This window comes from Taeniopygia guttata, chromosome 6, assembly GCF_048771995.1.
Source record: "Taeniopygia guttata chromosome 6, bTaeGut7.mat, whole genome shotgun sequence".
NCBI classification, from domain to species: Eukaryota; Metazoa; Chordata; class Aves; order Passeriformes; family Estrildidae; genus Taeniopygia; species Taeniopygia guttata.
In genome coordinates, this window is record NC_133031.1 from 29,065,666 (window position 1) to 29,079,530 (window position 13,865).

The 13,865-nt window shown below is 49.4% G+C and overlaps 1 protein-coding gene across 5 annotated transcripts in view; it reads right to left on the reverse strand.

Annotated features, from left to right (window-relative positions):
- Positions 1 to 1,109: 1,109 nt before the first annotated feature.
- The window catches only part of AFAP1L2 (actin filament associated protein 1 like 2), a 65,389-nt gene continuing 52,633 nt past the window's right edge, over positions 1,110 to 13,865 (reverse strand). For 2 of the 5 annotated variants that reach the window (XM_030276465.4, XM_030276463.4), the window contains 14 exons: positions 12,629 to 12,831; positions 11,871 to 12,050; positions 11,204 to 11,293; positions 10,355 to 10,439; positions 9,622 to 9,726; positions 8,869 to 9,080; positions 7,051 to 7,196; positions 6,426 to 6,537; positions 5,558 to 5,797; positions 5,310 to 5,469; positions 4,932 to 5,093; positions 4,477 to 4,658; positions 3,766 to 3,894; positions 3,099 to 3,421 (listed from right to left, as the gene is read on the reverse strand). In XM_030276465.4, the coding sequence (XP_030132325.4) occupies positions 3,395 to 3,421; positions 3,766 to 3,894; positions 4,477 to 4,658; positions 4,932 to 5,093; positions 5,310 to 5,469; positions 5,558 to 5,797; positions 6,426 to 6,537; positions 7,051 to 7,196; positions 8,869 to 9,080; positions 9,622 to 9,726; positions 10,355 to 10,439; positions 11,204 to 11,293; positions 11,871 to 12,050; positions 12,629 to 12,831 (2,033 nt within the window). In that variant the 3' untranslated portion in view covers positions 3,099 to 3,394. Of the gene's footprint in view, positions 3,422 to 3,765; positions 3,895 to 4,476; positions 4,659 to 4,931; positions 5,094 to 5,309; positions 5,470 to 5,557; positions 5,798 to 6,425; positions 6,538 to 7,050; positions 7,197 to 8,868; positions 9,081 to 9,621; positions 9,727 to 10,354; positions 10,440 to 11,203; positions 11,294 to 11,870; positions 12,051 to 12,628; positions 12,835 to 13,865 lie in introns of all 5 variants that reach the window. The other 3 variants (XM_030276464.4, XM_030276462.4, XM_072931278.1) reach the window with 3 other exon arrangements.

The window sequence follows — 13,865 nt, forward strand, 5'->3', positions numbered from 1 at the left end:
GACAACTTATATAAACATTCAGGCCAACTTCTCCACTGATACAAGGTAATTTTTCCCCCCGCCTTTAAAATATGTCACTTAACTTCTGTCTTACTCGGAAATCAACATGCCCACTAGCAACCTTGGGGTGCTAGTCAGAAACACCCAGGAGCTTTTGTGGGGCTCTGTTTAGCCAAAGCAAGAAATGTGGAGGTACTTAAATATTTGAGAAACTTGCTAAGGAAAAATGGTTTGTAGCAGGAAATCTCCCTCCAGAAGAATATGGAATTCTGCTGGGGCCACTTCAGGCCCCAGGGTCACCTGGCTGCATGTGCACAGGTGAGGATTGCACAGGAATGACTGACAGAGCAGTAATTTGATCAGCTGGAGCTGGTACAGGGGTGTTCTAAAGCAGCTACAGGCAATGGGGCAGCGATGCTGGGGAAGGACAAACGCAGCTGCTGCTGCTGTCTGTTCAGTGCACAAAACAGCCCCCCCAAATCGAGTTATCTGGGGATTCCTGGGCTCAGGGGCTGACAGGACACTGAGGAACTCATTGGCAGGTTTGTGCCAAGGGGTCAGCTCGGAGAGGCCAGGGAGTGGGACCTTGCCCAGGAATTTCTCTGTAGCTGCAGTGCCTCCCAAGCTGTCTGTGGGAGTGGAGCCACCAAGAGATATTTCACAGATGTGTCTGTTTTGGGGTCTGTTCTGTAGGGCCTCAACTGTTTAATAGCTTTTTCTTTCTTTTCCAGCTAAAGCCATCCCAGTTTTCCCTCAGAGTGCAGCAGGCACTAAGCTTGCACACAGTTGCTATCTAGTGGCCAGAGGAAGGTAGTGGAAGGTTTTTCACTGCTGGTCCTGTGCAAAAGGACTGCTCTGGAGATACAGGCAGCAATCTCTTACATGTCTTCATGTAAATTATGGGGGTTACTGCTATTTTTCAGTGGGTCAGAGCTCTGAAAATTGGTTTGCTTGATGGTGCAATCACTACTATTTTAGCTATAGTTCACTGCAGTTGTACACTGCATAGCTAAGAATTTGTAGTAACTAATGGTATTGGGGATTTGATGCACTTGAAATCTATTGGAAAGTAGAGCAGGGACAAGCCCCATTACTGAGAAAAACGCTGGTAACATAGTATACTCAAAATTTTATTATAAAACCCTCTAAAGCGCCACTTTATAGGTCACAGTTACAACACAGGAAATGCCTTGAGTTAGGAAAACAATGGGGACACAGAGACATTGTTTAACATTTCTTGTTTGGGGAGTGTGTTGTCCAGGACTTGCCTATGTTTACCATTCCCTCATGGAGGCATCCCAGCAGGAGCACTGAAGCTGAGTGGGCTGTGAGGGGAAAGCAGAGCTCTCTTGTCCCCCTCTGTCTCAGTACCACTGTGAAATGTCTGGACAATCCTGCAGGATGCCAGTGGGGTGTACGCCGAGGGCTCGGTACTACACGGATATTTAGGGTATAAAGAGGGGCTCCTGCCAGCTCATCATGGCCCAAAACAAAAGCTTCATGGAGTCTGTGGCCTTCTGGTGCTCTGGAGAAGGAAGTCCCCAGGGTGCTGAACCAGAAGAGTCAGCATGATTTATTTGCATGATTTTTTCCTATGTGCAAAACCTTGCACAGGGATGACCTGACACCTTATGCTCCTGAGGCCTGGCGCTACCAATTCCTCCATCTGCAACACAGTGGAAACTAAAAAGTAAAATAAATGGGAGCACAGTCACCTTTCTTGCCTCCAGGACACCCTGACCAAGTGTTTTGTTGTGCCCTGGCTCTGTGGTGGGGCCGAGCAAGCCCAGAGCCCTTGTCAGGACATTCTGACTCACCCCAATGACACCACCAGCTCTGGGTATCACAGCCCAGATGGCTGTCTGGCCTTTGTGAAGAAAGAACAGCCCTTCAGAGGTCTCTCAGGCCTGTCAAATATTTTCCAGGGTGAGGAAGGTACAAGATTTTTCCTGTCTGCCTTTACCTTTGCTTTGGTGTAGCCACAGGACCCCAGGGACCACCCATCCTGGGAACTGGTGCTGATTTAACTTTGCAGGGTTAGAAAACAGCTCCAGCCCCATCCAGTCAACCCAGTTCCTGAGCCTGGCTCTGAAGGGCCATCAGAGGAGACAGAAAAAGGTGTCTCCAGCCCATCACACGTGTCAGCAGGTTACAGGGAGGGGAGGAGTGCATAGATTTCTGCCAACCCACTACCACCCTTCAAATTTCTATGTCTCTTAAGTTTAGCTGTTCAAATCTTCAACCTCTTTCATTAGAAAGCTTGGCTAGGGTAGAGAGGGGTGGGCTTTGTGGGCCACACTGCCAGGGCCCAAAGGCAGTATTAATGATCAGGAAATAAGGGTGACAGCACCAAGACGTCCAGCAGAGCCCTGGCAGTGCAGCCTTACTGCAGGGCAGGCAGGGAGGGACACAGGGGCATAGGGACGGCTTCAGCTGCAGCTCTGTGAGGATCAGACACCATCACAGCTGGGGCAGGAGCATGGGGGCTCTTTTACCTCCCCTCTCTTGGGAAAGGGGATGCCTGAAGGATGCACTGGGATCCAGATTTCCCATTCAACAGCTCAGCAAGCCCTCAAATATGACTTTTTTTTTTTTTTTTCTCTTTTAAAATTTTTTTTTTTTTAGAACAAACTCCCCAGGTGAAGTAAGATCTTCAAGAAAGTTAAGTGAATCTGCCTGGCAGATCTTCTTTGCTCAGAGCTCTTGGTGCTGCCAGTCTGGAATACAGCCTACAGCACGAGAAGGTGAGCAGCTCAATATTCTAGCAAACCTGCAGCTGGTAGGAGATGCTGGAATGTATCGGGACACTGATTAGAAATGCCCTGGACAGGCTGCTGTGTGCTTCTCATTCATGTTTGAAGCATTGTTCACATGTGGGGATAGCCCTTGACTGAAGGCTGGATGAAATGCAGCTGAGTGATGACTGGCAGCAAGACAGGTGAGACTTTAGTTGACTCCAATTTATCAGGACAGGTACAAACTCACCAGGCTGAGGAATAGCAGAGGTTCCTTCTCAATCCACTACAGTCACTAATATAGAAACCTTAATACCTCATTGATAAACCTTCAGAGTAGAAATACACAAAACACCCCCTATGTACAGTAACATTCTTGTTTACATCAGCTGGGTTAGGAATTTGATGGAAGGATTGCCACTGGTTGTTATTGTTTTAGCTACGTGATTGGGATTTGTCTGGAAAGAGCAAGTTCAAGTGGGATAACTCGGATCAGCAGCTGTTGACTCCAGCGCTGCATCTGAGCCGTGGGCGCGACGTGGAGGAGGCACTTGGTGTGTGGTGCTGTTCAACACCCAACCTCCACCGACAGATGGTTGAATCCCCTGGGCCATGCGTGGGCAATTCGAGTCTTTAGTCCATCTCTGAGCAATGTGCTTCTAACTAGCTCCCTTTTTCTCCCATTCCTGCCAAGAAATAGAGGCAAATTAGTCGAAATGCAAAGCAGGCAACCATAACGTTGATCAACATGATTGTCTGGTCCCCAAGTGGTTTTGGCTGCAGGGTGGGTCAGGGATATCTTTAAGCTATAAATAATGCATGTGTTTATTCATTTAAATTGTAGGCAAGGCAAACACAGGTGAAAAGACTGGAGGAAAACCAGGCTGATGTGCTCTGAATTGTGTTGGTCAGGGGTGTTTCCCAGACATGAGACCCCCCCCACAACCCCATCCCACCACAGCCAGTTTGCTCCACTGCCAGAAGAGAAAGGCAGAGGCTGTCCCAGATGGATTTTTCTGCTGTACCTTACCTTAGCTTTCTGTAGGACTGTTCCCTTCCCCGTGACCATAACAGACAAAGGCCGGTTCTTTAAAGCCGTTGCTGAATTGACCGGTGAGTTCTCTGCGCTGTTTGCTGGACTGGCACTCTTTGCCTGAACCTGCAATAAAAATCATAGAAATGGTTATGATTACAGACTGCTGAGAGAGACTGCTGCCTTTTCCCACTACCCCCTCATCACAGTGTCATCCCATTCGCACAGACGTGCATTCTTTCAGTGACATGCCAATTAAAAAAAAACACCAGGGGAGTTTGTGGTGTGTTTGGGTTTTGAGGACTCTAGAATTAGAGATACAGAGCAGGGTGCAGATCTCCATTTCATGGGAACAAGTTCCCAAGAAGGAATTTAGATGCCTGAATCTCCTCCTGCAAAAACTATCCCTTAGCTCAGCCAAGTGCAGAAGGAGCTGAGTCCAGACCTGCATGGTTCTGGAGAGTGCTGCTCAAGACCCCACTTTCCTGAGCCTCATCCACTTTTCACTTCCCCATTACTGCTGTTACCTCATTAGATTATTATTACATTATGCATACTATATGTAATATACAGACATAGCTGTACATTCATACAAGATTGCGTATTACACTAATGATGCTGTTATTATTACATTTTTAAGCAGGCTGAGACTGTGTGACTGCCTGGCTGCCAGAAAGCTGCTGTGTATCCCAGGGGTGCCCCACATACCCGTGGGGCTGTGTTCTCCAGGTGTGTGGTGTCCACTGCTGTGCCCAGTGTCACCGGGCCAGACTCTGCCTTCTTCAGGTTCTCCTTCACTTCCACCAGGCTCAGCTCCAGGTCCACCCTCTGGCTTTCCTTCCTTTTGCATTCTTCATCTATCTCCTTCAGCCTCTGCTCCAGGCTCTTGTCTGTGTAGGAAGAGGAATCTTGGTGCCTGCTGGGAACCTGGGGAGCTCCTGAGGGGAGCAGGGATCAGGGCATGTCCTGTACATTCTCCTTGGGTTTTATCCCAAGAGGGACTGTGGCTCTTACTCTAGTGTAATCTGGGTTATATGGTTTGCCTCAAAGCACCAGGTTCCCCCCATCTCTTCTGGTCCCAGAAGGGCCAGGTTCATTGCCCCCTCTTTCTCCATGGCCCCACCTTGGCTCATTTCCACACATCCCACCTTGCCCTGCCCTACCTGTGCTGCCACCAAGCATTTCCTTCAGCTCCCGTCTCTCCTTGCGCAGCTGGGTGAGCTGAGCTCGGATTTCATCCTTCTCCTTCTCCAGCCGTTCCTTCTCCTCTGTGAACCGTTTCACCTCTGCCTCTGTCCTGTTCTTGCCCAGCTTGGTTTCCACTGCTGCTGGAAACACAGCCCACCAACAACAAGCTCAGTCAGGGGAAAAAAGCAGGAGGGAGAAAACCTTTTCAGGTGCTTGAATAGAAAACAAGGGAAGGTCTGAAAAGTCACCAACCCTAGAGTCGGAACACAGACTGCTGCAGAGCAGAGGCAAGTCAAATCACAGGGCACCACCTCTCTTTAAGCACCCTTGGGCCACCTGAGCAGCCCACCCACCTGGCAGTGGCATCTTGGGCCGGTGTGCAGGCACCAGCTGGGGACTGCCCACTGGAACTGTGCCCGCTGGCACCTCGGGAGTGTTCTGCTGCTGGGTCTGGATTTTGATAGCAGGGACACGTGGCAGAGCCTCCTCGGGCTCTGGCTTCTCTGGCTGTTTCTGGAAAGGAGAAATGAAGTGGGATGATGAGGTGTAGGGAACTGGCTCAGTGATTAAGCCTGGCCTGGCATCACGGTTTGGACAGTACCTGCTCTGAGGTCTCTGCTGCCTTAGTACAGGGCTCAGCTTCCACAGCCATGGGGGCTGTCTCAGCTGTGCTCTCTGGGGCAGCCTTGCTGGCAGTCCTTTCTAGAGATGGTGAGCTGAGGGGGGAAGACTGGCATGACATCTTGCCAGCACAGTGTAGTAAGGACTTCACTGGGGTGAGATCCAGATACACTCTGTCTTGATCCCCCTCCAGTTTGCTCTCACTCTTGGGTACTTCTTCCTGCAAAAGAGACCATCTGCTGCAACTAGAAGTACAAGAAACATCTCACTGCACTGTCTCAGGCAATCTGGAGTATTTTCCAAAAATCTTAGAGGAACTAAAATGCCAGTCTCTGAGTTAATCCACAGAGGCCTTTTTGAAGTACTGAAGGAAAGGCCCCTCCTGTTTTCCTTCAATAAGTCTCTCTGATGGTAGCAGCAGCCCCATGCAAGGATACCACACTGCTGTACGTCCAACAACCCATGCCACATTCTTTGCCTTTCCTGAGGTAATAGTCCCATTCCCAGCATGACCCATTGTTCTTATTCTTTCACACAGGACTTGCTCTTAGAGGCATAAAAAGGAATTTTGAAAGGCTAGGCTTCAAAAAGCCCATTATCACCAAATAATCCATGCTTCTTGCTGGTGAAAACTGTGGAATTTTATCCCAGCTGCCAGAGGATCCCCACAGTTCCTTTAGGAAACCTCTCTCCCATTCCTTAGCAACTCCTCTCCACCACTTGGTTCTGCTCCACTGCAGATTTCTCCAGGGGCTGGGAATCCCCCCCTTTCACTGCTGGAGACTCCCCCTGGCCAGATGTTTGCTGTGGTGCCCCCAGAGCTCCCTGCAGCAGGGCAGCTGTCTTACCACAGGCAGGTCTGGCAGATCCACGTCGTCGTACAGCTCGTCCTGCTGCACCCTGCCCTTGGGCAGGCTGTCGATGTAGGCATTGGGCTCAGAGTATTTCCTCTGCATTAGGCTGTGAACAGGCAGCAGGACATCCCATCAGGGGGACTGGATTTGCTGTATGGCTCTGCAGTGCTGCATGTTGACATCTGAGAACGCCAGTGCTGAGGTCTGGGCAAGGCCAGGCAGCCAGGTGCAGGAGAGGAGAAGGCAGAGCCATACAAAGCAGTGCTGCTGCTGCTGCCCAGTAACAGCACCCACAGAGTGGGGCTGTATTTCCTCTGGGCTCTCTCCTTTCTCGCCCAGCCCTCGGCCACAGCAGCACAGTCATCCTGCCCCAGTGGCATGGGGGACTGGGTGGCTGACAGCCCAACCTGCTTTTGCAACATGCCCATGGCAAGCTGCAGCTCAGGCCAGATGCACCCTTGTGGGACAGGAAGTGCTCTCCTGTCCCAAAAGAAACTGACTGAGCTGGAGCTGTGAATTTACCACCTATTTCCATGGCAGCCAACCTCCCACAAGAGGAGAGCCCCCTACTCTGGCTTGCTTTCCCTCTCCCAGCCCCACCCCATTACCAGTGACATACAAGAAGGAATTCTTCGCAGCGCTCACAATGCAGGAAACCCTGTCAGCATCCACGTAATCATAGGTAAATTCCTCTGGGTCTGTTTTCGAGCCTGACTCCGACAAGAGGAGGCCCAGCCAGTGGCCCATTTCCTCTGAGGACTTTGCCTGCAGGGTGATCAGACAGACAGGCACAGGTTGCAGTGGTTTCTCTGCACTCACAGGGCTGATTCTGGCTTAGGTTGGGTAGGGAATCATGCTGGCAACCCCCTGGGTTTCCAAGGGAAAGATGAACTGCTGGGTATTTATAACAAACCTGAGGCTGCGTTAAAAGTACAGCTCTGCGTAGGGACTGATTCAAAAATTTGGCAGCTACATAAATGCAGCTCTTTGCTCTACTCCTTCCTAAAATTTCTAGTCAGTCTGCATTTTCCTTTCAGTCGTGATCAACTCAGCTGTCTACAAGAGTAAGAGAAGTCTCTGGGGCGGGAGATGATGGCAGGGAGCAGCTTTGGGTGAGAGAAAGCATGCGGGTTTTATTTTGCACCAGCAGAGTGCAGCAACGGGATTGCCAAAACAGAGGCAAGGAAACCCGACCCTTCGAGGTCCCAGAGCACAAACCCCTTCTTGGTTCTTTGCAGAGGAGAAGGGAAGAGTTTAGAACATCAGAGTCCATTGCTTTAACATGGTCAGGACCCAATTCCCAGCTGCTGAGAGCAGTCTGACATTTTGCAACATGAAGGGTTAAATTCTGCGCCATGAAGTCAGCTCTAGCAAACAGCCACTTGCACCTCCCAGTGCAGGGGACTCCACCTGAAGCAAGAAGAAGTTGGCTGATGCAGCCACTTTTTGCACTGATTTGAGGAGTCAGAGCAGTAACCACAAAGTAAAATTCAGGGAAAGTGAATATATATACACTTTCCAAACTAGAAAGTATATTTTAAGATTTCAGTCTGGTTTTTTTTAGCAGAGACTTCAGTCCCTGGGAAGCCTGCCAGCCAGCCAGTCCGTACATTGAGTCTGACATTGAGTCTGACATTCCAACAAAATACAGATTCTTCCGTTCACAATATGTATATTTTCCCAGCACCTCTTCTTCACATCTGTAATTGAGCAAAATTTCTTTGATACAGACATACCCTGAATCAGAAATTAAACAAAAACATCTTCCAATTTCACAGCATGCCCTCCAAGTCTGTTGTTTAGCTATAAATATTCCACCCACTAGAAAAATACAGGAAATTGCTCACATTGTCCACCTCCTACTATAATCATGCTGTCGTCAGAGAGAAGATTAGAGATAACAGTCCTGGATGCAGGCAAAGGAAAGTAACAGATGGAGATGAATTCACTTGCACTTTCAGGGGCAGATCTGTGATAGGCTTATTTGGGATGTGTGCCCCATGGCTTTGGGGCTCTGCTGTCAAAACATGAGGTTCTCTGCTCCTCCTAAACACAGCCTTAAATCCCTAAAGTGGCATTCTTCTGCTCTAACATTAACCATCTGCAATGCACTCCACAGAACTTAATTATCCAAGGTTATCCTGCAGTGGGGGGAGAGGGGGGAATCTCCAGAGGACCCCACACCCCACCCTAAGATGAGTGCCTAAGATGAAGGCTGAGTGGTTCCTCTGGAGGTGCCAGCATCACAGACAGCCTGGATTACCAGTAGGGTGGGACACATTCTAGGTGACCACAGGCAGATGAACCAAAGTCCTGCTCTCCAGGTTCTGTTTTGTTGGACTGAGGCTCCTCTGGGGGAACTCACTGGCATTTAGACCTCCTAAGGTAATCAAGCTGATGATTTTAAGCAGAGCTTTCTCAGGGATAGACACCTTACCTCCAGAACAAGCCGTTCTTCCCCGTTGTGCAGGATGCGGAAGGAGTAAAGATGATCAGGGCTGGGCTCTGGGATGATCTCACAACCTGCCAGACTCAGGGGCTGCTGAGCCAGTTTGCTTCGGTTCTTGTCCTGGTAGAAATGGAGGTGCCCATCCTTTATCTGACACCACCGTGACTTCCATTGGCTGTTCACCAGCACATTCAGGTAACCTGCAAGTAATCACAGCTGACTTAGACACAATTTCCATTTAATCCATATTATTTTGTGTGCCTGGGGATGTCCAAGGGGTAAGTTATGAGGTCATCACACAACACAAAGTCACAGGCACCAATAAAGAGCAAAAGCACAAAGACAAGCTGTCCTATCCACACAAAACAGGGTGAAAAGAGTAAAAATATTGAAAATGAGACCCTTGAAATTCAGGATAGCTTTGGAGCAGCAAGTTGGCTGCAGCTGGTTGGACAGTTGGTCCCAGGTGGTAAATACAAGCTGACCCTTACAACTCTCCCTGCAGGCTCCCACACCCTGGGCAGCACAAATGCCCTGTGTGTGCATGTCTGGTGTTACCCACCCTTCCTCTTGGGTCACCCTGAGAGCCACAGGCATCACAATCTGCATGGATTTGCTGGCAGGACCACCTGGCACAGGCAGGTGGTTTGAGGAGGATGATGCCTGGTGCTCATCGTGCCCTGCACACTGAGATCCAGCCCTGAGGCAAATCCCTGCAGAGGGACTCATGCTGCCACTTACTTGAGGTCTCCAGGGATCTCTCTGGGCTATCCAGGGAGCTGGACTTCTTCCTCCCGAGGTTCATCAGGTTGCTGAGTTTCAGGCCAGTCGTGCCCTTTTTCTTAACTACCAGAAATGAAAAAGACACGTGTGGCTTTCCCAGCTCCCAGCCTGCTGCCCAGCTGGGGCTCCTGCCCCCACCTCACACACATCCCTTGCAGAGGGCAAACCTGCAACTCAGGGGCAGGCTGGAAAAGTCCAAAGCCCAGGGAGTTCAGGAGGAAGATGGCACCAGTAAGATCAGTTAGGAATTTGTGGAAGATCCTAATCTGCATTGCTTTACATGTGGGTTGCCTCTGACCAAAGGCCAGTCAGTGCAGGAGCAGTGGGAAGTGCTTGCACAGCTCTTGCTGGGCAGTTACCAACCTCCCTTCACTTTCCTACACCACAAACAATTAAGAGCCATTACCCATTAACATTTACTGTATTTAAGTCTTTTCCTCTCTAAAACAGGGACACAAGGTGGGAGGGGGAAAAGTTTATGTCCAAAAATGTCCAACATTCTCCTACTGAGCACATCAGTCAGTGTGTGAATAAGCTTGTGGAACCAACAGGTAATCCTGGTAAGAAAATCAAATTCCCAGGCAATGAATGCACACACAGCTTTCATCAGGTCTGTTTGAGGTGGCAGTGGCAGGAGCTACAGAAGGGTCAAGGGCCCATTTTCCCTGCCAGTCCCAGGGCAAAGTTTTACCATCTTTTGCCTCAGCTGTCTCGGTGTGGCCATCGGTGCTGCTCCCGCTCTCGGAGGCTGCAGAGTATCTCTCAGACACTTCCACCTGTCAACAAGCACCAGGCACAGGCTCCACAGATGCAGGTGACCCATTCTTCCAGCCAGAATGTGCTGCAATGACCTTTTACCCCTTCTCCCGTATTATGAGGTCCCACTCTCTCTGTAGCAGATGCCTTCACCTGGATATCCCCAGCCAGCTCACTCACACTGTGCCCTTCCCATTGCTCCTGAACATGCCCCATCCCAGCTGGGCTCACCTCTGAGGAGACACAGTGGCACCACTAGTGCAATCCTATGGCCTCCCACCCTGCAGCCTGGCTGGTGGGGACATTTGACAGTCCCTGTAGGGATCATGGGCAGAGGAACCAGCTAGGTGCCCAAGCAGGTCCATTCTGGGTGTCCACCAGAGACTTAGGAAAGTCTCTTTGTCCTCTTGGAACAAGCTGCTCCCATGGGAATGTCACCTAAACCTGGACTAGAGATGACTCAAGCCCTGGCATCCAAGGGTCTAAGACCCTCCCAAAGCTCTCAGGAAACACAACCATCCCACTGGATAAGACAGCAGCTCCTGCCCTAGACAGTGGGTAGCCAAATGCTGAGTTAGTCTGGGAGGGAAACATGGCAACAAAATTAAGATGCAAAGGAAAATTAAGATAGTTCCAAGAATGATCCTTTTCAGCAGCACAGGGGTCTGGTTACACTCATATCAGCCTTTGCTTACCTAAAATTAAGGAACCTACGTTACAGTCTCTTGAAGGAATAGGGCTGGAAAGCCTGAGTGCTAATTCTGTCTGTAGAGACAAGATGTACCTTTGGGTAAGTGAGACGCTGCGAGTCTGGGATGTACTGGTTGCCTTCACTGCCTCCTTCACAGAGCAGACCACTGGTCTCTTGGATTACCTGTGCAGAAGGGGAAGACAAAGCCTGTGAGAGAGCTGCAGTAACAGGATCAATTTATCTCCCCCAGCTAGGACAGGCAAAACCACATCAGCCTGGGAGACCCATGGTTTACTGTCCCTGTGACCCTGGGGCCTGTCCTGGTGCTGCATCAGGCATCCAGCAGAAATTGTTGGATCCAAGTCACTGGGAGAGGCTGCCAACAAAGGCAGCCCTGGCGTCTCACAGCCCCATGGCTGTCCTGGGCTCCAGGATGCTCTTCCTGCTGCTGTCCCAGGGGAAGGGCTGCATTTATCCCTGCCCTCAGCCAATTCATGCTGGGGACCCACCCCAGACATTTCCCCCCGCAGCCCCCACCACAGCAGCTGGGCTGGGAGGTCCCCACGTGGCCTCCAGCACACTGAAGGCAGCAGGGAGCTGCAGGACGAATCTATGCCAGGACATGAAAATGAAGTGGTATATTTGTATAAAGGCTTGCAGTGGGGAAGGGAGCCAGAGCAAGGACAGGGCTGAGATAAGATCTGGTTTCCCAGCAATGCTTTGGAACACCAGTGGGACATGTTCTGAAGGTGTCACCGACCCTGAGCCACTGCTCTGCCTGGTCTTTGCTCTGCAGCCCCAGCACGATGACATCAGCGTTCGTGGGGATGATCTTCAGCTTGTGCTCTTTCTTCCTCACTTGCTTTTCCTTGTGAATGACTGTGCAGCCCAGCAAATTCACATCGAGCTGGGGGTTGTGGTCTTTGGAGCTCTTGTAGCACTGGGGAAGGAAGACAGGAAAGGGTGAGAGGCAGAGGAGGAACTTTCCTGCTCGCTGGCATGAACTCAACCCCACAAGGGACTCGTGCATTAAGTGCAGTGCACACAAGGAGGTCCTACAGCTCTAACAAGTCTGCACAGACTACACACAGGAGATCCCTGTATGTACAGCTACACACACATCTGACTGCATGCATATATGGTCTGAAATACCTTCTACTGACACAGGATCAAGAATGTGGTTAGCCTCTAACCACTGGCTAACCCCAGAGGTTAGCCTCTGGGGTAAGTATGCCTTCTGCTCAACTACCTCAAAAAGTTTCCCCAAAAAGTATGCCTAGACGTTTTGGGGGATTGGGATTTTGGTCACAAATGTGTCCATGTGACCCCTTCAGCAATCCCAAGCCCATGTTCCTCCTAAAAAAAGAATATCCCCGAATCTCCAGGACATGGCTTTTGAAGCATTGATTCTAGGGGTACTTTGTTTTTTTGCCAGCTCATTAACATGGGCTGAGGTGCCACTTCCTTCTTCAGCTCATAAAACCAGATTGTTTTAGAGAGAGTAGAGGATCTGCTCACCAGCAGCCTGGTGTCCTTGATAACACACAGCTGTTTTGCCCACTGTCCCAGCCACTTCTTTCTCCACAGGAAGGCACAGATGCGGGCATCCTTCATCAGCTCAATGGTGGCCTCTGGGGATGGCCACTGATGGGTTGCTGACTTGCCTTTGCTGCTCTCTTCCTCATCGTAAGATTCGTAGGAACTGCTAACAGCTTCACCATCTTCTATAACAAAAGCAAAGCTCTGTCATTAAATCCATTTTTAGAATAACTCTGAGTCAAATGCTCCCCTCAGCCATGCTCACACATGCACAAACTTCCAGTGCAGGGATGTGTCTTTTGAGGCTCTCCTACAGGAGGATAATTAATAGGAAAATTACCCTCATAGATACTTTTATCTTTCTAGCCCAATATGAATCTAATTGCAGCATTTTGTGCCTAATAGCCTCTGTTAGCAAACACTCAAAAGACACTTCTTGGTTGACCACAAATTTGAGAACATTCCCGTAGACATTTCCTGATGTTTGCTGCTTTCTCCCCAAAGATGCTTTTACTACTTTCCATTTCAAGCCAAACACGCACAATTTTTAAGGAACAGCAAGCTACAATCAGCCCTTGTCCTCTAAATGCCAGAAGTAAAAGTGGTATTTGCAAGGCCATGCAGCAAGCAATGATCTATTGTATTTGAGATGTCATTCACTTTCCCTCTGTGGTCTAACAGGTCCCTCTCTCTCTACTCAGCATCTAAGGGACAGCAAGAAGCTTTGAAGTAATTCACCTGTTGCAGCACCAAAAATTATCATAAGTGGCAAATGTGAGGAGCAGTAAAAAGATTTTTTATGTCCATTCTTAAATAGATTGCTATGTTACTAGGATGAGTTGGAATTTTCAATACTCAGCTCTAAGGCATTGTAGAATTTTGGAGTTTTCAGTTGATCACTGTTACCAGGTTTATCAAAACCACTGAAAATGTTCTCCCTGACTGCAGGGGGATTTGCAATGCTCTGCTGGCATTTAGAGCTCTAAGTCACGACATAAGCTCACAGAGCAGTATGGTAAGATTGGGGCAACATTTGTGTAGGGTTTGGCATTCTTGTCCTCCCAAACAGCATGGAGTTAAGTTTCTCTCACTGGAATTTAATCTAATTTGGATTCTCACCAAATCTTACTATCTACATAAAAATAACATTAACAGATTGGTGCAAATGAAAAGAAGAAAAGCTACCAGAAAAGAGAAAGAAAAAGGCATTAGGAGC